General features: G+C 40.8%; 1 protein-coding gene across 3 annotated transcripts in view; it reads right to left on the reverse strand.

The window, feature by feature from the left end:
- The window catches only part of COL6A2 (collagen type VI alpha 2 chain), a 62,637-nt gene that overhangs the window by 29,588 nt on the left and 5,331 nt on the right, over positions 1 to 27,718 (reverse strand). For all 3 annotated transcript variants that reach the window (XM_061607635.1, XM_061607636.1, XM_061607637.1), the window contains exons 3-16: positions 24,709 to 25,328; positions 23,300 to 23,320; positions 19,840 to 19,905; positions 17,942 to 17,995; positions 16,416 to 16,460; positions 13,608 to 13,634; positions 12,237 to 12,263; positions 12,102 to 12,146; positions 8,706 to 8,759; positions 8,229 to 8,291; positions 5,807 to 5,869; positions 3,955 to 4,044; positions 2,619 to 2,681; positions 406 to 468 (exon numbers count right to left, since the gene is read on the reverse strand). In XM_061607635.1, coding sequence (XP_061463619.1) covers positions 406 to 468; positions 2,619 to 2,681; positions 3,955 to 4,044; positions 5,807 to 5,869; positions 8,229 to 8,291; positions 8,706 to 8,759; positions 12,102 to 12,146; positions 12,237 to 12,263; positions 13,608 to 13,634; positions 16,416 to 16,460; positions 17,942 to 17,995; positions 19,840 to 19,905; positions 23,300 to 23,320; positions 24,709 to 25,328 — 1,301 coding nt within the window. The remainder of the gene's footprint in view (positions 1 to 405; positions 469 to 2,618; positions 2,682 to 3,954; positions 4,045 to 5,806; positions 5,870 to 8,228; positions 8,292 to 8,705; positions 8,760 to 12,101; positions 12,147 to 12,236; positions 12,264 to 13,607; positions 13,635 to 16,415; positions 16,461 to 17,941; positions 17,996 to 19,839; positions 19,906 to 23,299; positions 23,321 to 24,708; positions 25,329 to 27,718) is intronic.

Genomic DNA, 27,718 nt, shown 5'->3' on the forward strand with positions numbered 1-27,718 from the left:
TTAAGAAGAATCTACAGAGAACAGAGCCAGATACACATTTCTTCCATTCTCTTTATTTTCTTCACTTAGTTCACATTTGGCAGCTGGGATTAGGCTTCTCTTGCCCTTCCCCAGCCCTTATTTTTTGCTTGTGTCATCAGGAACAAAACAGAGGACCTTTCCTGTCCCCCCAAGGTACCCAACGCTCAACAAAATGTTGAGCCCCATTTTTCCAGGTTCAGACTTTAGAGATGGCACTGCAGCCTCATAAATGTGAACATAAACTGGCAGTGAAGTAACTGATGAAAAAGTATCTTCCAATCTGCTTTCAAGGAAACCTGCTGCCTGTGCATGGAGAGACCACACAGTGACCAGAGAGGTCAAAAACAGATGTATCTGCTGCAATTCTGTCATGTTTTTTCATACCCTTCCTCCTTTGTTTCCAACTTCTCCTGGTAGGCCTCTTTGTCCCTCAGAACCAGGATCTCCCTGTGAGTAAAGAGACAAGTCATAAGATAGCCAATATGTTCAGTCCAATTTTAGCAAGCTCCTTCTCTCTTGTTGGTGAAAAGAAGTCTAAGAGAAGGTGGAGCCAGAGCTATATTTAAAAACACGAACTCCATGGGTGCTTCCAGACAGGAGTTTATTATGGATTTAGTGCTACTTATGCACACATTTTTTGCATAATATATACCATGATGATGTCCTGTAATTTTTCTTCATTTAATCTGGATTTATTCACAGAAAAGCTGATAACCTGGTATATATCTGTAAGTCATTGCTAGTGTGGAAGCTCGTTATCAATTACTTTTGGTGAACGGTTTGTCATGTATGTGATGACATTTTGGTGGGTGGCCTCTGTTGCCACATCTCTACTTCCACTTCCTCCACATCTGAGCACAATCTAGGTGTGTTGTTTCCAGTGGCCCAACTATAGAAATGTGTCTATTTCTACCAACAGCTGGCTGCAGAACATACATTTGAATTTCAGCATCCTGATTTAGAGGAGCTGTTCTCTCAAGATCTCCACACAGTGGATGTAGGGGATTAACCCTCAGAGGCTAATCACAATAGAAATATTGGGCTGGGTTTTTTTAATAACAATAATTCATAGGTCTTGCACAAGACCTCTTTATCACTCTTTTGTAAACTTTAGACAGTCTTGTACAAGAACTTGGCTTTAATTTGTTTTACAAAAACCAAATGGAAATGTGTATTGCCTCCTGCATAAGCATCCACTTTGCCCATCGTGAAACATGATAGGCTGGTAACATTTGCTTTTGCACTTCTTGCATGCTTTTTGGTGTTTGTCTGTGTGTGTTTAAAGGTGCATTCTATCCACCTTACAGTCAGTATCGACGCAAGTTCATTCTTTGTCTGCTATCCTCTGCTTTTACCAGCCTGATTTTTCCCTCCCCAAAAATATTAAATATCAATATTATCTTTCAAAATATTGAATATCAATATTTTCTTTCAAAATAAAATTTTGAATTTCTTTCAAAATCTTGGTATTTTGAATTTCTTTCAAAATCTTGGTATTTTGAAAGGAAATATTGGTAAATGAAAGAAAATCTTGATATTTGGAAAGAAAATATTTATAAAGGAAGGGAAAGTGGCTTTGCTGCCTCGTCCTCTGCTGTGAAAGAGTCTGGTCAGTTTTCATGTTAGCAAGCAGGGACTGGCTGTTTTCCTTTTGGAAAGGAAAGGAGGAAAGTAGCTTTCAGTTCCACCTCCTCCTTGACAAGCCCTGAGTCCTTAACATGGGCGAGACTTGGCTTGTTTCCTTCCGTTTGGAGCTTGGATTATGTGAGTGGAGGGGGTGGCAGAGAGAGAGAGAGAGAGAGAGAGACACCCATGCTGTGAGTCAAATCAATAAAAGAACAATATATTTGAGGGAATATTCGAGAGGAAAAAATTCAGTGTTGGGGGAAAGTTGCTGAAGTTTGAAGCAAACAGGATCACTCCGCAAAGAGGGAGAATATGGGGACCACTGAAAAATCTAGTGCTAAATCCGAATTCAGGCAAATTCTCGCCCATCCCTAATGGGCACCCAGATACAGAAACAACAGAGTGCATGCCCAGAACAGGAAAAGGTAGTAGAGGGTGGGGAAGGAGCGATGGACAGAAAACAAACACAGGTTGGATACATTCTGCCAAGCTCCATTGGCTGGCATGGATGACAAATGGCACTATAGCAATGAGTGTCACGACTGAAAAACTCAGGATGAGTGACGAGTCCCTCTACGCACCTTCTAACCCATGTTGTGATGTCTATAAAACCTCTCTTATATACTACCTTGAGCATGCTGCCACTGAAATAAGAATATAGATTACTATTTATTGTTAACTGATATAAGCTGTACTTATTTTGAAGGGTTTTAGTGGAGTTTTATAATTCTGTAAGCTGCTGTGCTAGCAACTGGAATAAAAGACAAATCTTAATATTAATAACAATAATTGAACACACAGTAGTAAGAGGAAACTCCAGGGCTTTTAATTGCCCAGATGTGCCTTGAGGGACAGCAGCCTCTATAATAACTGGAATCGAAATGAATCGAGAATGCATTTCTCTCTCTCAGCCCTGTCAATCTGGGGTGGGGTGGTTTCCTTCCATTGCTGTGGAAACCTGCAGGACTTACTCTCTCCCCGTTGGATCCAGCATTTCCAGGGCCCCCCTTTGTTCCAGGATCACCACGACGGCCCTTAATAAAAGAAACAATGAAAGCAAATAAAACAACCCTATCATTCAGCAAATGTTCTCCACACACATATCCATTTGAAAGAACCAAGAACATCACAGAGGATTCTCAAAAGACTACTCCAACCTCTGTAATGATGAGTCCTCTTCTTCTTACGTTGCCAGAATGCTAATGTTCTTGTCATATGGTCTGTCAATTTCAGCTCTCCCAGTTTTCCCTTTTTCCTATCTTAAATTCAGTTCTCCACATTTCTATGTAGCAATATGTTCCCCCCCCCAATCCTCATGAAAATTCTTAAGCATTTTAGTGCAAAGTTCTCCTAATCAACACATTTTTGTAGACAGTTTTGGCTAATATACACATTTTTGCAAGCCATTTCTCATCATATAATGAATTTTTGCATGTTATTTTCACTCATTCATGTTTATGCACACTTTCCCCTAATATATACATTTTTGTAAGCATTGGTTGGCAAACTCCATCGCAAAATTCATAATTATTTAACTCTTCAATTGAAACCAAAGGGGCTTAATTTAAAAGTGCTTACTGCGGCCCAGATCATGCCCTTTGTTAAAACTATTATCAAATTAAATGTCAGAACACATTCAACTCTTTATCACTATCTAGGGCATTTGGTTGCTTGCATGATGGAACGCGTAGATCTTTAAAGTGCTATGTATACTGGCGTGGATCTCAATAAAGCCTAACTGACTGCGAACAAATCCAGTTTTAATATTGCTCTGGAAGGAGTAGGAACAAGGCACAGTACCCCTGTTAACTGTTGTGCTACACACCACCCATACACCTCAATCTTGAACACATGGTCTGCAAACTAGCAATGGGAATCCTACAGAGTCGGTGTAGTGTAATAGAGTGTGATGTGGCTTAGAGGTATGACCCCTCGGCTCTATGAAGCTTACTGGGCAAGTCTCTATCTCCCTGTCTGGGTACCTTTGTAGATGAGGAGACCTGTTTTAAGAAAGGGCACTGTTGTGAGAATAAACCACTAAGTTCCTTGGAGGGAAGGCTAGGATACAAGCATAAGACAGACAGACAGATAGAAAGACATTATGGGGCTGTGTTATAGCCAATATGCAGAAGTCCACTGATTTCACTGAAATACATATCTAGCTAATGTATTTAGGACTGAAGGGCTAACCAGTAGCAGTAGTTTAGAATACTTGGTGGCACTTGACTACATTTCCTTTACTGAAATCTTGCTATTGAGACGAACAGATGAAATGCGCAAGGCTACAGAAACCATTTGGAGTCTTACAAGTTCTCCTTTGGGTCCAGGAGATCCAAGACCACCTCTGGCTCCCTTGATACCAGGACTGCCTGGAGCTCCATTGGTGCCTTTTGGTCCCTTTGAAAAATAAAAGGAAAAGGCATTATATTGCATTCAGGAAGGTTGCAAGGGCAACAAGGGCAGTGTCAGAGTATAGCTTATAATGGGCACAAACAGTGCCGAGGGCCACATCTCCAAATGCTAGGCCCACCCCCCCACCTACCTCAGCCAGAAAATAATTATCACCAGCGTAGAAAACCAAACCTAGTTGGTCCCATCTTATCCCTGGCCTGAAGTGTCAGTTGATCAGGAAGGAGAAGGCTTATGAAAACGAAATCTTGTACTTTTGGCAGCACATAATCTATAGATGTTTACTACTACTTATTATTTAAATTTCTATTCCACCTTTCCTCACTAAGGCCCACAGGAGCTAACAACAATAAAACATACAGTAAAATACAAAATAGCTCTATCAGAAACAGATTTTAAAAAACCCAGCAGATAAAAACAGCACCCAACTAATTTAACAACCATCAATCAGCAGCAGAACACAATCAATTTGGCGGGCCAAAGAGCTGTCTGAACAAGACAGTCTTTGCTGCTGTCCAAAGGATATCACAAAGAGGGCTAGATTCCTCCCTAGGAAGGAATTCCAGAGCCAAGGTGCAACCTCTCTGCCAAATTCACCTCTAGTAGTGGCAGGATACAGAGAAGGGGCTCTCCCAAACATCTCAGTACCCTGGTAGGCTTGTACTGGAGAAGATGGTCCTTCAGATAACCTGGTCTGAAACCATTTCAAGCTGTACAGATCATAATCAGCCCTTGGAAATGTGCCCAGCAATGAATCAGAAAAGTGTGAAGCTACTGAAAAAGGAAGTCACATGCTCTTAATAGTATATTTACTTATGGAGGATGTCAGGGAGACAAATGGATATTTATATATGAATTGTAATAATCTTCCAGGTAAGACAGTTAGATGAAATGTGGAATGGTTATAGCACATATACAGACAGTTATGGGTAAAACAATCTGGAAAAAGGGAACACTGTAGCTCTTCAAAGGATTTTTTTCAAAAATTCACACTTGAAGTTTTGAATTTAAACAAATATGAATGAGGAAAAAGATTTGGATTTACCAGAAACATCAGTGTGTGTGTGTGTGTGTGGGGAAACAATACCCACAATGTGGGCATTCCAAGGAACTCTTTTTTATAACCTTCACATAGGAAGGAGGGTTTACCTTAATCACCTTAAATCTGGGAGAAGATTGATGATTTTCCACTCTGAATTTAGGGAAATGGTTTTAAAACCATCGTCACCAGATATCATGTGAAGTAGAAATGAGACTTCAGTTTTGTGAACACAGGTCTAAGGGAATGTTTGGAATGTTGTCCAAAATTTGCACTGGAGACAAAGTTAAAATAATTCTGGCAGAAAATCTTGTATTTTGCAAAACCTGAGGAATGCACCCCAAACTGAGGTATGTGCCCCAAATTGTTGCTCTGTGATGAATTTTTAGCCACATTTGCATTTGATTAGTGTCAACAAACATTGAATCTACAAGAAGCAACCCTAGAAAACCCCAAACTTTAAGGAAGGGAATAATGATGACTAATATTAGTTTAGCTCAGTTCAATCCATTTAAGGTTACTAGCATATTCCAGTTGCTATTAAAGGAACATAATCAGATCACTACATCCACACTTCAAAGTATTGCTGCCCATTTCTCATTTCTTATCCTCACACAACTACGCTAGCAGGAAAGCAACTCTGACTGCGACCCAGAGCTTCAAAGGGACTCAGCAGTTTCATAACATGTCTAAAACCCAAAGGGTACGTACCCTGGTTCCTTTTTCTCCAGGAGGCCCAGATAGTCCACTGCGACCAGGACGGCCAGGATCACCCTGAAAGACAAGCAGTAAGCAATGGTGGTAAGCCACGCCAGTCTACACATAAGCAGATCAAAATTGCTTTGCATACATTCTAGTATATGTAGACTGGAGACACCCTCAAACTATTTCTTTGCATTCTGATGGCAACTGTTTTATATTCACATTTGGTATTTGACATCTGCCATTTGTCTTTTCACACTTAATAGCAGATATTTTACCCAGTATTATTCATATGAGTTCAGGAATTATTCTTGTAGGTTATCAAACACACCAAGCAGCTATTGAAATAAAAATGACAACAAATGCTTGGGCAATTTTCAATAAAACCTCTCAAACAGTTTATAACACTTTTAATTCTGTTATACATAATACTGATCCTGTAATATGTTCTGGAATTTGTAGACAGTTCCTATACTACCTCAGAGTCATTTCCTTTGAGGATCAAACTACACCTGACATATAATGTAAGAACTATAGACAGGATCTTCTACACTGTTGTTTTTACTTTTAATTTAAATAGCAGCTGGGGGGTGGATGGGGAGAAGTTGATTCAGGACCATCACAGTGCTGTTTTCAAAAACCCTTTCTCCCTGCAGCATTTTCTCAATGAATTCCTCTTTCCCCTGAAGCTGCTTTTGGCCTTGAGGGAGAAAACATACTAGGTACTCGTGTACCTGTACGCTTTCCCCTATGGAGGAAATAGCAGCTTCTGGACCAGGGTCTTCTGGAAAACAGTGCAGAGAAACGGGATTAAAATACAAACATACACACATACACACAAACAGCACTTCACAAGTCCTTTGGTGCCTATTCTGGTCCTCAGTGACTTCTAGAGGCTGGCAGGATGACGGCATTTCTATCAGGATGGTATTTTCCATTCAAAATCAGAATTGCCAGTCAACGTAATGAATTTCAAGCAGTTATAAGATTTATGGGTTAAAATGTAGCATAGTTGAGCATTTACATCCTGCAGAATAATGCCAAGATTATTTTTAATGGCACAATTTAAAAAAAATCAGCTCAAGAGAACCAAGATTCAAGAACAAAAGATATTATGTGTATGTGTGTGTGTGTGTGTATATATATATATTTATATTTTTTTTATATATTTATTTATGTCATTTCTATACCGCTTTATATTATTTGGAAAACAAATCTCAAAGCGGTTTACAACCTAGATTAAAACATTGAACAAAACATCACAAAATATGAAAAGAAAACATTACAAATTCAAGCCAAATATAAAAAAACACATTCAAAGCAGCATAATTATCAGAAAAATAAAAGTATTCTCTTAAACATAAACATTATGAGTTAAGAATCAAATACAAAATACAAACTCCCAAAACAGCATCATTAGTTAATTAATTAAAACAACTATACTAGGAGCTACACCCCCCCAATAATCCCTCCCAAATATGTCAACAGTCCTCCATGTCTAAATCCCACTCTGATTCATTCCCACAAACCATACAGATAATGTTATATAAACATTTTTTAAAAAATTTATAAACAAAAACAACTTGAAACAACAGCACCTTTTAATTATTATTTTTATTCTAAAATAAAGATTTTGGAAGGCTTACTTATAATATTTTAAATGCTGTACCTCTGGGAAGTCCTCCCCTGATGTGTGCCTGCCATAACTGGTATTCAGAAGTCAAATGCCTTTACATACAGAAGCTTTGTTTAGCTATCATGGCTAGTGGCCATTGGTAGACCTCTCTTCTGTGGGGTATTTAACGAAAGCCATCGAAGCTAGTGGCCATCATCACCTCTAGTGGGAGCAAGTTCTGTAAGACAAGCCTCGAAAGCTGTGGCCTTACTTCACCCATAAACCTATGTCTGGCTGTGTTATTCCCGTTGCTAAAGGGGGCGCAACATGCTCCTACCACACAAGTGAATTATGTGACATAATACTTTTTTAATTTGGTGGCCCCGAGTTCTATTGGTGCAAAGGGGGGAAACCCCTCTTTATTCATTGCCTCCATACAATGCATATGTTTATAAATCTTTATTGTTTCTCCCCTCCCACCCCATGTGATCTTTTCCCAAAACTAAAGAAACCTAAACATAAGCCTTTCTTTATAAGGAAAGTGTTCCAACCCAACCATTCCCCCCATCATTTTGATCCCCCTTTTCTGTACATTTTCCAGTTTTGTAATATCCTTTGGCAATGGCTGTACAAACTGTACAAAGTGCTTCTAATGCAGCCCTAGCAAAGACTTATAACATGGCATTTTGATACTTGCTGTTTATCAGACACACTTTTACACATCATAACATTGTGCTGACGCTCTTCCAACGACTTTAGTTTTCTCTCCCTGATCATGTGGTGCTGTCTTCAGTCATTTTAATAAATGGTACAGACCTTTATCCCTTCATCTCCTGGTGGTCCTTGATTTCCAGCATCTCCAGGATAACCATCAGAACCCTAGGAAGAAATTCAAAACTGAACTGTTTGTTTTCCAAAAGCTATGGTTTGAGGGTACACTCACAAAGTTAAAAGAATGGCTCTGTGACTCCAGATAAAATAATAATGAGGTCATCCCATCTTTCAACAAAGGAACAACCATCTCTTCCCTCCCTGATGCCCACCTTTGTAGGAACCTCTTTTTCCTGCCACAAACTCATAGGAGTCAGCTCAAGGAATGCATTCAGCCCTGAATTCAAATAGGATCTAAAGGGATTCCTTTAAATGTCTTTTTTATTTATTACTGTTATTTATTTTGTATTTGTTATTAGCGCGTTAGCTACAATTTTACTTTATTCAGCATGCTCAAGTAAACATTATGTCTCATACCCCTGTGCTGGAATGTATATAACCATGATTAGAAAACATTCTTACCCTGTCACCTGGGTCACCCTTACAGCCAGGAGGTCCAATACGTCCCAGCTTGCCCTGGAAATGTCACATATAAGAAGAGACACTGTGAACATTATTAAAGAAATGTCTATAAAGGATTCATTCTCTTCATGAAAGATACAGTCTGCAGTTACTTGGGACTCTTTAAAATATTTTTAGGCTTCCTTCAATGGCAAAAAAACCTCTCAAGGTGACTTACAAGATTATCCCCCCCCCACACACACTAAACACATAATATTCAATATCTCCAGGGACATTGTTGCATTCTAAGGTAGCTTCCTGCACTGATGGGAGCACATCTGAGCACTAAACTGAAAATGCAGGGACCAAAGTGGCAAATAAAGTTGTAAAAAGTTAATTGTTGAATATTGTTTTTACAATTAAAAAAATCCATAGAGGCTGCTATTTATAGATGCTGAAAAGGCATTTGACAGAGTAGAATGGAGATATTGAGTTCAAAAAATTGGAATGAGCACAAAATTTATTTCATGGACTTACTTGATTTATACTAATACAATAGCCTCAATATCTGTAAATAAGGAAATATTAGAAAAAAGAAACACAAAAATGCATCCGACAAGGTTGCCTATTAACTTTGTTATTATTGAACATCTCAACAGAACAACTCCCTGAGGGTATTAGAACATATAAAATAATTCTGGGATTGAAAGTAGAAGATTATAATTTTAAAATTAATTTATATGAATATGATGTAGTCTTAAAATTAAGTGACCCAGAGAACTCATTTGAAGCTGTCTTAAATTTACTTGCTAAATTTGGACAGATTTCAGCATGTAAGAGAAACTCGCAAATATCAGAATGGTTTTGATATCATATGCAGAGGTAAATAAAATCTAACATATGGGAGAAAATCACATTATCCTTTGAATTTTGTTTCTATTATTAAACATCATGATAAAGTGAATGATTGTCCAGTTCAAAATTAAATTTAGAAAATTTTTCTTTAGGTAGGTCAAAAACTCTCTGTCAACAAAAAAACAGCAGGCTTCTCCTAATTTAAAACACTGTTATTATGCTGCTGTGCTTGGACAACTTAAAGTTGTAGTCTGAAAGCACAATGGTTATAACAACAGAACAAAATAGTCTGCCTACCAGCATAAAAAACATATTTGGTGTAATAATAGGAAGGATTTTACAATCATCAGTCACTATCACATAGATTCTACGTAGTTTGGAAAAGATTTAAGAATAAGCTTAGCCCAGGATTATTTGCTGTTACTTTGAGATTTTTATATTGAATGTGAAAGGAACAAAATTAGGGAAACTTTGGGAAAGTAATGTGTTAATTGAACTGGGATTAGTACAAACTTGTCTTCAAGTGAAACATGAAATGGGAAAGAATAGTTACGTTTTATACAATATCTACAGGTGAGACAATTTAAGAAGAAGGTATGGTTTGCTAAGAGATTGTACTAACTTTGAGGTATTAATTTCAGCTAATAATCAGATATGGGAAACTTTAGGATGGATAATTGTTATAACAACAAAATAACATTAAATTTTAATAATGCAAAATAATAATAATAATAATATAAAATTATTGCTGATTTAGAGCCATCTGGAAACAATAATCAAACACAATGGGAGGCAAATATGCCTATCCAAATATCACCAGAAAAATGGGTTTGGACCGGGAAGAAAGCTACTCAGTGCAACTTCTGTATGTATAATAAAAATGTTTTTATAAAATTATGACTAGAAGGCATCTAATTCTGGCTAAACTGAACAAAATTACCAAGGAGTAGTGATCAATGCTGGAGATGTAAGCCACACAATGCAAATATATTTCATATTATTCTGGGAATGTTGTGATGATGTCCTGTGACAGAAACATTTTAGGAATCTGTTTTGAAAGAAATAAGAAGCATCTTGAATCATGATTTTCCAAGGGACCCCAGTTGTAATGATGTTCAGATATCTCAAGAATATCATACTTGAGGATGATTTTGAAACGCCAGCTCACCTATTAACAGTAGCTAAAATGGCAATTTGCCAGAATTGGAAAACCCGAGGCCTCCCTCTTATTGATTCTTGGTTTTCTAATGTATGGGAGATAGCCAATATGGGCAAATTAACACATTTGATGAGTAAAACAAAACAGACAAAAGATAATAAGTTTATAGAAAAATGGGGTTTGTTTATCCTTGACTAGAATGACAAGGTAAAAGATTTGAATATCCCATATTCATTGTTAAGGGGATATTTAGTAAAATCAGTTTATAACATCACGATTACTGTTATAATGATTCTTTCTGTTTCTATTTTAAGAAGTGTTTCCATTCTGCATATTGAAATACTAGGAGCATTGTAGTAGAATGAAATTGTGTGTGTGTGTGTGTGTGTGTATGCTTTTCTATAGTTTAGTTGACACATGATCTATATACGGCTTAACCTTTCTACTGTTCTACTTTCTGTATAATATCTGTAACTTACTTTTTAAGTACGAACATTCAGTTGCTCCTTTTTGGAACTATGTTTGATGCTTAATTTTTAGCATTAGCATGTGATAGAGCAACCACCGCTTCCAAAGCCCTGGAGGGGGTGACATTTCCTTTCCTGTTTCCTTTCTTCCCCTCTCCCACTGTTTGCAATGGGAATTAACGATGCCAGCTCCAAGGGCCTGTGGGATGTGTGTGCCAGGCTTGTTTGGGGGTGTTTTGAAGGAACAAGGGATCCTGCAGATACTGTCCTCCTGTCCCCACGTGCAGGCCCTCCCTTAGCATGTGTGGGGCCCAGGGCAAAAGCAAAGTTGCCCCCCCCCACATTTGCTCTGGGTCACGGTCTTGGCCGAGTCGCCACAGTAGGTGTGCAGGCACCAGTCCCGGAACTGCCAGCCCAGCTCGTGTCCTCGCTGGCCGCAGCAGGAGCGGTGGTGGCGGCAGCGGCTTTGGCATGGCAGGCGGGAGGGCGGGCAAGCGAGCCCCCGTCCCAGGAGGAAAAAGAGCAAGCGAGTGCTGTGCCCTGCCTGGCGAAAGTGAGCAGATCACCTAGTGCAGGGGCCCCCCAAAGCATGGGGCCCCCCAAAGCACAGGACCCAGGGCAACTGCCCCGCTTCCTGATACCTAGGAGCGGCTCTGCCCATGTGTCCTCAACACAATCCCAGAATGTCAGGTTTTGACTCAAAAGGCTGGTGGAACGCTGCTGGCAGCACATCTACACCCACCAGAGCTTTTGGCAGGTATACCAAGGGACCGTTAGCAGGATAAGCGTCTTCCCATTGGCAGGCTTTCCTCTCTGCTGGCAGAGCAGCACTTCCACAGCTTCCTATAGCCCTCAGCCACCTAAATGCCACTTGTAGGGCTGCAATAGATCAACATAAGCAATTGTTTGCTTGCTATAATTCTTGAGTAACTTTACCTTCTGTCCATGAGTGCCGTTCCTTCCAGACAAGCCAAAAGCCCCCTGAAATAAAAGAACCAGAGCATTAGAAAGCAGCTCTCACTAGAAAATCAGAGCTAGAATAACAGGTAGTATTCAAAAATGGGGCTTTACCTTCCGTCCATCTCCTCCATACTCTCCCTGAAAGAACAAGAGGAAAAAAGAACAATGAAGAACCAAGCCTATTTCCGCAAAATCGGTTGACATGACAGAATGGAATAACTTACAAGATTCATTATTGAATTGCATATTATCCCAAAAGAAACAACAAAAACTACATGCAAATCCTTCATAAATATTTGAGAATAAATAGATGTAAAATGGCTTCAACTGACTCTTTTGACTAGTACACCATCCAAAATTAATCCCTGGCTTTGCTAGTATAAAGATTGCCATGTTTCTCTTTATCTCTGCTCTCTGCCTAAGCAGGAACCTGTGTGTTTCATTACAGATGTGAAACACAGCTGGGTTACACGGCAGACTTCATGCTCTCAAAATATGGGGAGCAGCCATTGCTTATCTCAAAATCTGAGGTGTGTAAACTGATACTTTTTACACCTAACTGCAACTTACTCAGTCTGCAATCACCATCTTGGAACTGATGCTACAATCTGACCCTACCCCACTCCTTTGTATAACATCCAGCTGGAGGAAGAGTTCTGGAGAACTCGAAAACTTACCAATATTTTGTGACATTTTGGCTGGATAAAAGGTATTGTCCAACTGTGGATTTTCTTGAGTTTTTTTTTTAATGTGTTAATTTAGCTACTTTTGCGTTTTAGTAGGAATTGAAGAATCTGCCAATCAGTTTCTCACTTTTCCAATCTTAAACTCAGTTCTCCACATTCCTGCAGCAATTTGAGAATTTCCTCATTAAAATTCTTCAACATTTTAGTGCAAACTTCTCCTAATAAACACATTTTTATATGCAGTTTTGACTAATATACATATTTTTGCAAGCAATTTCCCCTGATATAATGCATTATATATGTTATTTTCACAAATACATTCATTTGTATGTATACTTCCCCTAATTTATAAATTTTTGTAAGTGCTGGGTGGCTGGAGAACCGCATCGTAAAATTTGGGTAAGTGCAAATTTCAAAGCACGGCTGTGTTTCACTTCTCATATTGTTTTGGATAAGTGCAAATTTGATAGATTCAGCTGTAAATGCGAACTAAATCAAATAACCAGACGAAAGCTGTTGAGCACTGGTCCCACAAAAACTATACAATTCAATTCAATTTGTTGTTCTAAACTGATTGATGCACATTGGAATGAGCATTATTTCAAATTTATTAAACGAACCTCACTTTCAAATTTACACAAATCTTTTGTTTGCTTTCCAGAAAATCATTCCATTATGCTGGTGACAATTTCTTGGGCGCTAATGTTTGAAATACATAAATATAATAAAATTTCTTTCCAAATATCACAATATACTTCCCCAAACTTTTCTGAAAAGAGTATATAAAATACTTTACCTTTTCTCCTTTTAGACCATGAACACCCTATAGAAGAAACAAAAACGTATATTGTGTTAATGTTTGTCGATATGTGTGACACTGAGTTAGAGTTCTGTCTTTGTTTTGATATGGTATCGTGACCAGGATGGACCGATTTAAATCAAGCTTAATTAAAATAATTTATTGTATTTTAAAATAAAAAATAATTTATTTTAAACCATGCTCAGAAAAAGGAACAGTTTAAATAAACGATTTAATTGAAATTTTCAACTTTCTAATTCATATATCTTTTGAACAAGTACTAACTGGTTGCCCCAAAACAACTAAACATACCTGCTTGCAATTAAACAGAGCTTTTATATTGCCCCAAAGCAAAAGCCCATATACCTTTTGCATTAAAGGATTTATATCTGCTCAAAGTACAATTGTGAAATTTAGGATCTCTTTTTGGGTGTCTCTCCACACAATGTACTTCATTAAATAAAGATCACTTACATGTCCAAACCGTTTTAGAACAAAGGCTGGTAGCTACTGGACAGAACAGGGTTTCGCATTGACATGGAAAGTAAATGCCTAACCCAGAGCTTGGAAAAGTTACTTTTTTAAACTACAACTCCCATCAGCCCCAGCCAGCATGGCCACTGGATTGGGCTAATGGGAGTTGTAGTTCAAAAAAAGTAACTTTTCCAAGCTCTGGCCTAAGCTAGCTGACAGCCGAAATATTCATAATTTAAATCATTATACATGAACTTCTGGCCTTATTCACTTGTCACGGTAAGCCATAGCTTCCTGTGCACATGCTTTGTTTCTCACCACTTCTCATGCTTCACTCTGGGAGGAAGCAAACCATGATCCCTGGCTATGTCCAAACAAGGGATCATGATTTTTTTGGCTTGCAACAAGCCACAGTCTATAGTCCTGGATTATTTGTGGTTTGTTGGAGTGGAACAAACTATAATCCCTGGCACTAACCAGGAACAGACAAACAGTCCCAACAGATCCGTTCATGGTAAACCATTAACTATGGTTGTCTGCAAGGATGAGGAACATCAGACCTGGAACCCTTCAGGCCTTTCTGTCTGGCCCTTGAGACGTTCACACCTCCTCCCCAGCCACACTCCCTCTCCACAGGCCACGGCCCTCATTGGCCCTGCTTCGCACCATCATGGGGTGTTTTTGCCTGGCCTGAATGTATCCTTGAATATTGAAGATGTTTCTTGCTTGCCAGGATGGAGGACAGAGAGGGATGTGGGAGTGTGTGTAGAAACTGGCTTACTGCACAAAGATAAAATTTACGTTTATTGCTCTAGCCACTTGTGCCACCTTTGCGGTCCTTGGGCTGAAATATGTGTGTATTCCATCAAGAGATCATTTAAAACCATGTCTTCCCCTAAGAAGCATTTAACAATTTATTTGTCCCCACTTTATTTCACTCTAATTTTGATGTATTAGCATTACCTTGTAAAATAATCAGCAAAAGAAAAAAAGAAAACCCTGAGAAAGGTGACGTAGAAAGCAGGCTCCACTCTAGATAACTAGTTTGAAGACTATAGCCAGAAACCTGTGGTCTTTGCAGAACTACGAAAGGTCATTTTGGCCATTATATATTTGAGGAACCAATTTAATCATCACCCTACTGTGCAAAGAGAGAAGACACATACATGTAGAGCAAGGTAACAGAGTGCCTGGACCCACGAGGTGCTGTATGAAGGAAATGGCTCACAGGATGTGTGGGTCCCAACTCCTGGCAACTACAGTTCAAGATGGCAGACAGCAACAGTTGCAGTCCAAGCACAGAGACAAAATCAGCATCATCCACATAAGAGATGTCAACACTGTGTTGCCCCATGCATGTCACAAAGATGACATCAAGATGATGCATAAAGATGCAAGCGTTTTTCCTGCTGTGACTGCAATTCTCATAGTGGGAATGAGATTAACCTTCAGCTGACGACAGGGCAGTGTTTCGTTAGACATGAGGTCATCATGCTTTTGGCTTATATTTAGGATATGCTCCCCAGCACTCCTAAACCTTTCTTCTCCCAAATACTGTCTTTCTGTTTAACACCTGTCTGAGGTTGCTTCCACCTGGCATTTACTGCAGAATAACTTTGTCCACTCACTTTCACGGAGCATCTGTATGACTTCATGAGCAAAACAGCCATCGCCCGTGTTTCCACTCTTCAGCTTCCTTTACCCCATCTCAGAAAATGCTTTAAAATCACAATGGAGCAGCTGCACAATCCTCCAGGTGTTAATGATCCATTGCACAGCTGTTTCCCCCTGGGGGACTGGGGCTATTCCTCCCCTCCATGCCAATGTCCAGTACAACACCCTAGCCAGACTAATAGCTACTGCTTCAGGCACTCTTCTATAGTGGCCAGCATCACGGAATGGGTCCTTTATCAATTGCAACCATTCCTTTATCACAAGATGATATTTGTCTACTACTAGTCCTTTGCGTGAGAGCCAGTGTGGTGTAGTGGTTAAGGTGTTGGACTATGACCTGGGAGACCAGGGTTCGAATCCCCACATAGCCATGAAGCTCACTGGGTGACCTTGGGCCAGTCACTGCCTCTCAGCCTCATGATAACCCTATTCATAGGGTCGCCATAAGTCGGAATCGACTTGAAGGCAGTACATTTACATTTAGTCCTTTGCGCCAGCTGTCTTTCCTCTGTCCCCTAAGTGCCACTGAGTCAAACATTGTGGCCCTCTCTGGGCTTGAGCTCGCAACTGGTGAAACATCTTTTTAAAATGCCATTCTCTCGCTTAGTTAAGACATATGAACAAGGATAAATGCTCGAAGAGACATAAATTCTTTACCTTGGGACCAGGGTATCCAATTGGACCTTCAATTCCTGGGTCACCCTATATTTAAAAAAGCAAACAGTATTATCAGATATAATAGTTTAAATAGTGTATTAAGGCTGCAATGCCATAGACATTTACTTGGGAGTAAGCCCCATTAAACTTTTGAGAAGGCATGTAGGATTGCACTGTTAGTGATTTTCAATCATTATGCCATTCATTATTGCAACGGCATACATTGTAGTCTTAATGCTCGTATTTTATAAATGGTGAACTGGGACTGGAAAGATACTGAGGCTTCAGACATTGCCTTGAATAAGTACTGACATCATCAGTTTGTCCCACTGTTGTTTCTTGTTTACAAACATATGGTGCATGTACATTGCAATTTCTCTTCCAAACTGCCTTCGATGCTCTGAAAAAGTTTTACGTTTGCTTCAGACATAATGCCAAATTATGGTTTGATATATATATTTCCAAGCAAGAGGCTTGGCTTGTACACACCTTCCTTCCCTTCCCTTTCTTCTCTATTTGATTTAAAAGCATTTATAAATTGCTTAATGTCTCAAAAATCTCTAAGCAGTCCTTGCATGTGGCTCCTCCTCCTTTCCTGGTTTGAGGCAGGAGATCTGAACAACACAATATGGATTGAACAAGCACTGCACACCAGGACTGTAAGCCAGTGTATGTCGGAAGGAGGGAACATATGGGCCTAAGGCCCAGGCACATCATGGCAAAGCACAGTCTGGCATTACGTGGGACCCCAGCTGTTGTTTGTCTCCAGCCTCTTAGGTTTGCAGGACAAGCTCCAGCGGGAAGGAGTCGCTAGGCCAAAGCAACAGAGCCTGAAGGTTGAGTGACCCTGGGCATCTTTTACATTCTCAGATGTATCCCAGGAGCTATTTCTTGCCATTGCTCAATGAAGCGAGGTAGTCCATATTACTGTCACTTATGTGTGTGTGCACAACATGAAGCCTCCATTAAAGTGTATGGATGAGGAGGCTTATAGCAATACAATCAAAGATTATATGCAGAGCTTAATTAAAGCACGTAACTGTGTCTAACCTACCTCACAAGGCTGTTGCGAGAATAAAATGGAGAGGGATGAACTGTATCTGCTGCCTTTACTTCCTTGGAAGACAGGCAGGATATAAATGTAGTAGGTAAATAACCAACCAAACCAACTGGCTTTTAGTTGATAAAAGTGCACAGAATGTTTAAATTCTTTTCATGCGAGTACATGTTTAATATGCTGTTAACAAAACAAAAAACACACACCATTGTAGCCTTATACTAACTGAAGACATTCTCTCTCAAGAAGAACTTGACGTTTTAGCACCAAATTCAAATAGCAATTTTGAGGATCATAGTCTGATTTGAGAGTTAAATATCAACCCTCAAACTGACATACAAATCTGAATATGACTTGAATATGATCCTGAAAATTTGAATATTCAGTGTTGAAAATTACCTCAGTTGCTGACGGAGTGGGCTGTTAGTGGAAGAATTATTTGAGTCCTCATATTTTTTCAGCTACTCACCTGTCGTCCTTTCAGCCCGGCAGCACCTGGTGCTCCCATGTTGCCCTTTGCACCCTAAAACCGAAAGAAAAAAAATTACAGCAGCATGTCTTGCATTTTCCCTATTGTAATACAATTTCAGCACTTTGTAGCGACCCAAATGTCTGTGCTAGGCAACCCTCACAATGACTTGGAAGGAACTAATAGTATCTTAGGGTTCACATGACAGAAGAAGCTGAATAACTGATGTAAGGAGTTGCATCGCTGTCTAACATGCAGACTCCATGCAACAGCAGCAAACACAGGGGGTGTGGTACTGACTATCAGCAAGTTAGCAGTGGTTCTCTACAATTTGCATTCTCTTCTGAATAGGGCAGTGTTTAGAGGTTACACAGAGACTGCACAGCAGCATCAGTTAACAATGGGTGGTATTCAGTGCTAGTCTTACTCAGAGTAGACCCACTGAAGTTAATAGAGATGATTAATGACTAACATAGGTATATTAATTTTAATTGGTCTACTCTGAGTAGGACTTAGTTGAGTCCAATGGAAAAAAATGATCCCGAAAGTAGATATAGGCTGCCAGGGATCATCTACCTGTGTCTCCTTATAAATAGTTTGCTAATAGCCAACGTTCTAAATGTACACAGTTATTTCATGACTGAGCCAAGGGACTTGAGGGCTAAGTTGGTTCTGGGGCCTCTCGAAATGTCTTGGAAGCCTGCACTCCTGCCTGGGCTCCTGCCAGGAGGAAGGGTGGGATATAAATGAAATAATAACTAAATAAATACTACAACAGCACTTCTAGCTGCTCTCTTAAAATGCAACAGGACACTTAGTTTGAGAGACTTTGATATTACTATTGCCAAACCGCTTTTGCTTCAAACACTGTTGCCTGCAGAACACACAATAAGGTCAACGTGACTGACAGTTGGTGACTTCCTAGCAATCTTAACTGAGCCAGAGGGATCTCAGAGGAAGGAGAAACATATGGTCCCAGACAGGTCATTGTTATAGGAGACAGACTCGTCCTCTCATCTACTCTCTAAACACACTGTGGTTGTATTTTTCTCTGTAAAACAAATTCCTAATACACATTCTGTTATCCTGCAGGATCAAATAACATGTCAACTACTTCTTTCTCAGCTTATTAAATATTCTCAAAGGCTACATTCTATATTTTTGATGGGCAGAGGACAATTCATACTTTAACCCATTATCTTACAACCTGTTTCTTGGACTGCTTCCACACTGAACATTTAAAGTGGAATAGCCATGTTTAGCTCACTCACTTTTTACAGGGCATATGCACAACAAAACATCTCAGACTCATATTTTCCTGGTCACCCTGTTTTTCTCCAGAGCTCAGAAAATTTGTCTTTTTTTGGTTTTTATTTATAAGTTAACAATAAACCATAATTCTTGTATCTGGTGTCTTATAGCAGTTGTGTCTCTTTAACTCATTGGAAAAGCTGCACAATTCCCTTGGTGAAGATGGGCAATCACACTGCTGTTCTGAAGTTTGTTATCTGTAGTCTATGGTCTGTCTCTCCTCTCTAAGAATTAACTTTACCATTTTAACTGTTCCCTTTCCAAACAGCATAGTCTCATATCAGTTTTCATTCTTTCTTAATTCTCTCTCTCTCTCTCTCTCTCTCTCTCTCTCTCTCTCTCTCACTGTGTGTGTGTGTGTGTGTGTGTGTGTGTGTGATGTGTGTGTGTGTATGGGGGATCATGAGCAGGGGAGCAGTGAGGGTGTATTTAATCCTCCCTCTGCAATGAACCTCCCGCCCTCTGATATTTGGTGCTAGAGAGTGTTGGAAGTTTAGACCAACTATTTGTTCGTCTGTCTCACACACACGTGCACACACAACTCAAATTGTTATTGTCATCATACTGAACTACATAATTCAACGTACCTTTTGTCCTCGAAAGCCTTTTGGACCAACTGGGCCTTCAATTTCTAGGCAGCTCATTTTGTAGCACTGAAATCAAACCAAATGAAAATTAAATTAAGTGAACATTCTTAGTTAAGAACTTCTGTACTGTGATAAAAGAGGCCTTGCAGCGATGGGACAAACTGAAACTTTCCAAGTTTAATCAACCCCAGGGCTACTAAAGGGCTCTGCTCTTGTATCACATTTCCTAAAGGGAAGACTGTGATGTTCCTATATTAATGTATATATGGTAAGTGTTGGTTGTTTAGAAGATACATGGTAAGTGGAGTGAAAGAGGGGGAGTGAATGGGCAGTAGAATGCGAGATGATTGGCTGAGTGTTTAAAATGGCTGAATGTATAAAAGGAAGAGTCAGAGTGGAATCTGGGGGGGAGAAGAGAACTGAGTGGGTTGCTTGGTGGGGTTTAGAGAGTTGTTTGCCAGGAGGGAGGTGGAGTTCGGATTAGTATTGAGTAAAACCATATGCTTATGTGCCTTAAGAAGAAATCTTGTTAATCTTGTTAGCTTTGTTATCTTTAATAAATACTTAATTTGGTTTACCAAAGGCCTGATCCTTGGCTGGGGTTTCACAGACCAGAAGGGAGGGTAAGGTAATGACCAAGGCTGAAGGGGAACTGTAACAAATGGTGGCAGCGGTGAAGAGAATAACAATACCAGTATTCAGAGTCTCTGGGAATACTAGTATTGGGACGTTACTGGTGGTTGCCTAGCAGGGGGATCTGTTGAGATCTGTGCTAGAGCGGGGAGAGAAACCCTAAGAGAGAGGACAGTCGGGACTGGTGGAGTCCCTGGTGGTGCCTAGTGACAGGCAGTAGCCACGCGCAGGTAGGAACCTGACAGGGAGAGCCAGGGAAGGACGCCTCACATGTGGTGGCAGAGGTGGGACACGAACAACAGAGAATCCAGATACGAATACTAGAGAATCCAGAACAGTGGTGTGGCAAACAGAAATAACAAAACAAGATTTCTTGTGAGAGTGACTGGCAAAGAGTGTGTGGCAAAGAGTGAGTGAACTCAAACACCATGGCTGAATATATAAAAATGAAAAGAGAAGAGCTGGTGGAGAAGTGCATAACATTCAATTTACCTCACGAGGGTAAAGGGGTAGATGAATTGAGGGTAGCAATTATAGGATTTGCAACTGCCCAGCAAAAACAACCTGTCAGGGAAGAGACCCCAGAAGGATACTCAAGCAATCCCGCTTATATAGAGTACTTGAGAGAGAAGTTAAGATGGGAGGCTGAGGAAAAAGACAAGCAGAGAGTCTTTGAAATGGAAGAAAAAGACAAACAGCGGGTCTTTGAGGCTGAGGAAAAAGACAAACAGAGGGAGTTGGAAACTGAGAAGTTGAGAATGGGGTTTGAGGAGAGGGAGAAGCAACGAGCATTGGATGCTGAATTACAAGTAGAAAAGTTAAAATTTGATAGAGAGAAATTTCACTCTGAGGAGACAAGGAAAGACAGAGATGGAGCAAAAATAAAAATTACTCCAAAGGACTTTGCTGTCTATGAGCCTGGTCAAGATCCTCAATTTTACCTCAGCACCTTTGAAAAAGCAGCTCAGTTGTGGGGGCTACCTGAAGATAAATACATGCAGTATTTATCAAACCTGATTAAAGGGGAATTGGCTGAGGTATACCAATATTTCCCCTCAGACAGGCCCGTCACCTATGCTGAATTCAAAGAAGCAGTGTTTAAAAGATTCAGACTGGGGCCTGATTATTTTAGAAAGCTTTTCAGAAATTGCCAGATACAGACAGGGAGGTCTTTCGTGGAGCTGGGGGCAAAACTGATGGACATATTTGGGAAATGGCTGACAAGTGCAAAAGCTCAGTCTGTGGAGGAGACATGTGAGGCGTCCTTCCCTGGCTCTCCCTGTCAGGTTCCTACCTGCGCGTGGCTACTGCCTGTCACTAGGCACCACCAGGGACTCCACCAGTCCAGACTGTCCTTTTTTATTGTTTCTCTCCCCGCTCTAGCACAGATCTCAACAGATCCCCCTGCTAGGCAACCACCAGTAACGTCCCAATACTAGTATTCCCAGAGACTCTGAATACTGGTATTGTTATTCTCTTCACCACTGCCACCATTTGTTACAGTTCCCCTTCAGCCTTGGTCATTACCTTACCCTCCCTTCTGGTCTGTGAAACCCCAGCCAAGGATCAGGCCTTTGGTAAACCAAATTAAGTATTTATTACAGATAACAAAGCTAACAAGATTAACAAGATTTCTTCTTAAGGCACATAAGCATATGGTTTTACTCAATACTTATCCGAACTCCACCTCCCTCCTGGCAAACAACTCTCTAAACCCCACCAAGCAACCCACTCAGTTCTCTTCTCCCCCCAGATTCCACTCTCACTCTTCCTTTTATACATTCAGCCATTTTAAACACTCAGCCAATCATCTCGCATTCTACTGCCCATTCACTCCCCCTCTTTCACTCCACTTACCATGTATCTTCTAAACAACCAACACTTACCATATATACATTAATATAGGAACATCACAAAGACTAAGAAGTGCTACCAGACAATAGTGGTCCTTTTGCTAGGTATGTGAATTGTGTATCATTCCCCCAGGATTTTGCAACATGAACCAGGCACCTATTGAACTTGGATTTGTGTAATTCTTCCCCCTTTTTTGTTCACAGTACAATTGGTTAAGAAGTCTATGGTTGTAGTTGTAGCATATAATCCATAAAGCAGTCAAGGCAGACCATATGAGCCCTCTTCAGACATTATTGTGCTAAAAAGGAACATGGGTAGAGTAGGGCTGCCTGTCTACCCCTCCACCTGAGGCTGTGTGACTCCTCTGGGCCCCTCACGTGAACATTTGTAGCAGGGAGCCTTTTGTGTCTATGGAGGCTTCCCATGCAACTGAGAACCCTGGGAGCCTCCAGGGATAGAAAAAGGTCCTTACTGCAATTCAAGTGAGGGGCTGGGAGAATTCACACAACCTTGGGGTAGTCTAAGCAGTTCCCTCATTGCACGATAATGCCTGAACAGGGCTATGGGTTTAGACAAATTTGCATTCCACTCCTACAGAGCTTTAATTGTATGACTCCTTGTTGTTTGTTGTTGTTATGTGCCTTCAAGTCGATTATGACTTATGGCGACCCTATGAATCAGTGACCTCCAAGAGCATCTGTCATGAACCACCCTGTTCAGATCTTGTAAGTTCAGGTCTGTGGCTTCCTTGATGGAATCAATCCATCTCTTGTTTGGCCTTCCTCTTTTTCTACTCCCTTCTGTTTAAGTAACTCCTACTGAGTTAAATAGGATTTACTCCTAAGTAAGGAAGTGTGCATGGGAATGCTGCTTGTGCCCTTCTATGGAGGTCCAGATGTCTTTTTTTTTAAATTGAGTACTGTGTTTTTGTCAGCACTTGAAATGTTGCTATCTGGAAAGAACCTGTACTTACCTCTCCATAAGCTTCATGTTTCTGTTGAGGAAAAAGATTAAAAAGAAAATTAGCTCCACAAATGTAGGAAGACGAAAACTGACACAGCTCTTATCTCTTCATGTTCTCTCTGTGTCCTCTGCACAAGCATGGATTCTGGTGCTGCACTTGGGCATCATGACTGAGATATCTCAGCCCCTCCCTTGTTTTTCAAAAAGCCAGGATCCACTTTTTATGGCTGCAAATAAATGCTTATGTAGATACTCTCTGACAAAGGACCAGAAATCAGGGAGGGACATTTTAGTGCATAAGGATGGTACTCTGCTTTACCTCCTCGCTTCTGCCCATGGGGTTCCTCTTGGCCCTCTTCTGCTTACCATGAAACATCAGTCTTCATGTTCTGTCCTCACTGTGCCCATTGCCACTAAATTTTGAAAGCAAATCCATATACTTTCAAAACTGTGAATTTTGGAAGCAGAAAAAGCTATACAAAGTAAAGGCAGCAGGTGGCGGTCATGGCTCAGTGGCAAAGAACAGGCTTTGCCTGTAGAAAAGCCTGTCAAAAGACAGCAGGTAACTGGGCCCAGAGACCTTGGGAAAGCCACTGCCAATGGCCTCCATACAAAACAGGTTACAGGCAAATCTATTTGGCTTGCACAGCCTGTGAAAAATTTGAGTTTCCGAAGTATAAAATACCCAGACCTTGCTTGGATGCTGTCACTTACCTTTGCTGAGATGGGATGGGAACGTACAATGTGTATGCAATGTCAACATGAGTCAACCTATTCAGTGATTTTGGCAAATATTCTAATCTGACTCACGGTGAATCGTGAAATCTTTGAAAACTGGATTAAATTAGGACACGGTGGGTTACTTCTCAAACACACATATGAACATTTACAAACACACCCATGTCCACTGAAAATAATTCAGACACTCCCCTGAAAACTCTATAACTCTTTCTAAGGGGCAAAGTTATGAGAATCAGCCCTTGATTTTGCAACTTTGCTTTCTAAGGGAGAACTGCAACATTCTCCTTCTTTCTCTGTGATATCTTACTGTGTGATTTATGAGTGCTACGATCCCATGCAGTTCACAGGATTGACGGGACTACTGCATTAAAATCAAGAGACTTTTGGAAAATGGACAAATTTCTTTCTCTTTTCTTTAGAGGGATGTAAGGAAAGCTACGCACTGAACACATATAACAGGCCCAATCTGCAGCAATTCACTACCTATAAAAGGCTCAGGATGGGGTGGGGGAAGCTGCCTTTCTCACAGAATCTGAACAATATCTTGTTCATATATGATAGTAAGGAGGATTGTCTCCTGTTGAAAAAATACAATTGAGTGTTGCACCCACTGAAGCAAAATGGTATTTTTAGCAATTGTTTTACTTTTTTCCCCTTCAACAGACAGGTAATTCTTACCATAACTTGGATGATCCTATCAATAGTATTGGAATCTACTTCGGTGGTCGCTGTATTTGTGACAGGGTCAATCTTTGTGATGGCATAGTTGCTACGGTAAAGCTCATGTGGGGAGCTGACAATGTCTCTGAGCCCTTGTTCAAAGATGTTCTGGCTAGGGGCTACTGCAAAGAGCTTGATCCCTGCGTCTCGTGCTCTTTCAGCTTGCAGTTTCATCCCTCCACAGGGGCTCCCCGTCACATGGCCATCAGTGATCACGATTGCATAATTCACAGCCCCAGGGGATGTGTTGGCAAGTATCTGTGCGGTCATGTTGGAGAGAGCACAATCCGTAAAGGTGCCCCGACCTATGTACTGAATGCTGTTCAACCGATCAAGGAATATCGACTTGCTGTTGGTGAACTCACTATATATTTTCACCACATCTGAAAAGTGAAGTCCTCCAAATTGCCAAGTGATGGACACTTGGTTCTGGTAGAGCTCATTCTCCAGCTTAGTGATGAATTCAGGGATGAAGTTCTTCATTTGGGTCACTAGAATCCCCAAAGGCGCAGTCTGTAGGGCAATGCTCTCAGATGTGTCAATCACAAAGTACACCCTGACGGGGCAGTCAGTTTTATCTGTACAGAAACATTGAGAGAAAATGTGCTGAGAAGATCTTGATGCAACCACACTAGTCGTACCTAGACATGCCAGAAGTCACTACAGGGCCTTGACTCTTTAAATCTGTGCCCTTAAAACAATCAAATCATCAGGTATAGGATGGGGGTTGGATTCCCTTGGAACTAGTACATGTGAACAGGATCTTGGGATTGTAGTTAATCACTAGCTGTACATGAGTGAGTCATGTGATATGACTACCAAAAAAAGGCTAATGCAATTTTAGGTTGCATTAATAGAATCATAATTTCCAAACCATGGGAAATGACCTTATTCTGCATTGGACAGACTCCAACTGGAGTACTCTGTACCTTTCTGGAGCTGCTATTTAAGAAGAATGCAGACAAAGTAGAACTGATTCAGAGGAGGGCAAAAATGGTGTTCAGAGCAATGGAAAACAAGTCCTATGAGGAAAAGTTGAAGGAACTGGGTATGTGTCGCCCAAACAAGAAAAGTCTGAGGGTGAACATGATAGCACCCTTCAAATATCTTAAGGGCCATCACAAGAGGAGGTCAAAGATGTGTTCTCTGCTGCCCCAGAGGGGAGGACTCGGTTTAATGAGGGCAGGGTACAGGAGGGCAGAATCTGGCTGAACATGAGGAGAACCTTCTTGATGACAACAGCAGTTTGGCAATGGAACCAAGTACCTCGGATGGGGGGTGGGGTTCCCCTTCATTGGAGGTGTTCAGGCAGAGGTGATGCAGTCACATGTTGGGGCTGCTTGAGCACTGGATTTCCTGCATCAAGCAGGGGAGTTGAGACTAGATTGTCTACAAAGCTCCTGCTAACTCTATGATTAGAAGCTGAGAGAGAGGAATATGAAGCCCATCTCTGGCCGGGGACCAATGGGGTACAATGGAGTGGCAGAGTCACTGCTGCATCCAAAGCTCTGCTGCTTCTGCTGGCCGGTGTGGAAGGTGGGGGAGGGGTGGGCTTCTCTTCATTTTTCACTGCACCAGCTCCAAGGGACAGCATTCAGCTGTTCCCCATGAACCCAAGATCTCTTGCCTTAATAGTCACAGTCAGATACTCAGATACTATTTAGTGGAAATCAACACTTTCTGACAAAATGTGGAAAAAAGAACATATGTAGGCCGGGTTGGGGTGGTGAGTGGCCACAATAGCAGTGCTCCATACACATTCATTTCCTGCAAAGGGCTTATGTATTTTAATTATATAGGGTTGTATTCAACATAGCACTAAGTAAGTAGCTCCATCAGCACAAGGATTCCTGCTTGCACAGTGGAACACCCCCCCTCCCCCTGTATGCCCTCAGAATTCTATATGGCCTGGGTCCAGGCTATCTGTCAGACTGTATCTCCCTATATGAGCCTGCCCGGGCCCTGAGATCCTCAGGAGAGGCCCTTCTCTCAATACCCACGTCCTCACAAGCATGACTAGTGGGGACATGAGATAGGGCCTTTTCGGTGGCTGCCCCGAGGCTTTGGAATTCCCTTCCTAGGGAGGCAAGAATGGCCCCCTCCCTGCAGTCCTTCTGTCGGCAAGCAAAAACTTTTTTATTCCAACAAGCCTTTGGAACTACAGGCTGTAAAGGACAGGGCTTGAAGGGTGCTGCACTGCTATTGTGTAAGTGTATTATTTTAAACTGAGTTTGAATTATTTTAACTGTATGTATGACTGGTTTTAATACTGTAAATAGTTTAATTCGATTTTAATCTAGACTTTTGTATGTTTTTAATTATATGTGTGCTTTTATCTGGAAGCCGCCGTGAGTTCCAGTTTTGGAAAAAGGGCGGGGTAAAAATAATGATAATTAAATAAATAAATAAGTTCTAGGGGTTCCCTCAACCCTCTGGAGCAGATTTGGGGAGGGCACACACAGGGGAGGGGGGGAATTCCCCTTGTGCTAGCTGTAATCCTTGCACTGATGGGATGCTCTAGTAGAATACCACCCATAATCTTTCATTTTCAAATGCCATACAACTTCAACAAAATAAAAAGTAACTGTTCTAATAGCTTCATCTCACAGAGTAATGGAGCATGTCTTGTACAGCTTCTTTAACTACCCTCCCCCCACATTACAGTACCAAAAACATCGCCGGATGAGATCTTTTTAAAAGGGTTTCTGTATGCTCGGATGCTAGAACTCAGGAACCCCTTTATGAATACATTCAAAAGAATGGGAAACCGTGTCTCTATAAAGTTCTCTCCTCAAGGTTTTTTTCGCAGTCCCTCTGAATAACCAGTTTTCGTGCATTGACATCCCAGAGAGAACTAGTTTCCAAGCCCACATCACCCATCCACACAGTTGCATTCTCATTGCTGACTCTCAGCACCCTTCACACAAACTACACTTCCCAGGATTCTTTGGGAGAAGCCTAGTGGAAT

Source organism: Rhineura floridana, chromosome 2, assembly GCF_030035675.1.
Source record: "Rhineura floridana isolate rRhiFlo1 chromosome 2, rRhiFlo1.hap2, whole genome shotgun sequence".
NCBI lineage: Eukaryota > Metazoa > Chordata > Lepidosauria > Squamata > Rhineuridae > Rhineura > Rhineura floridana.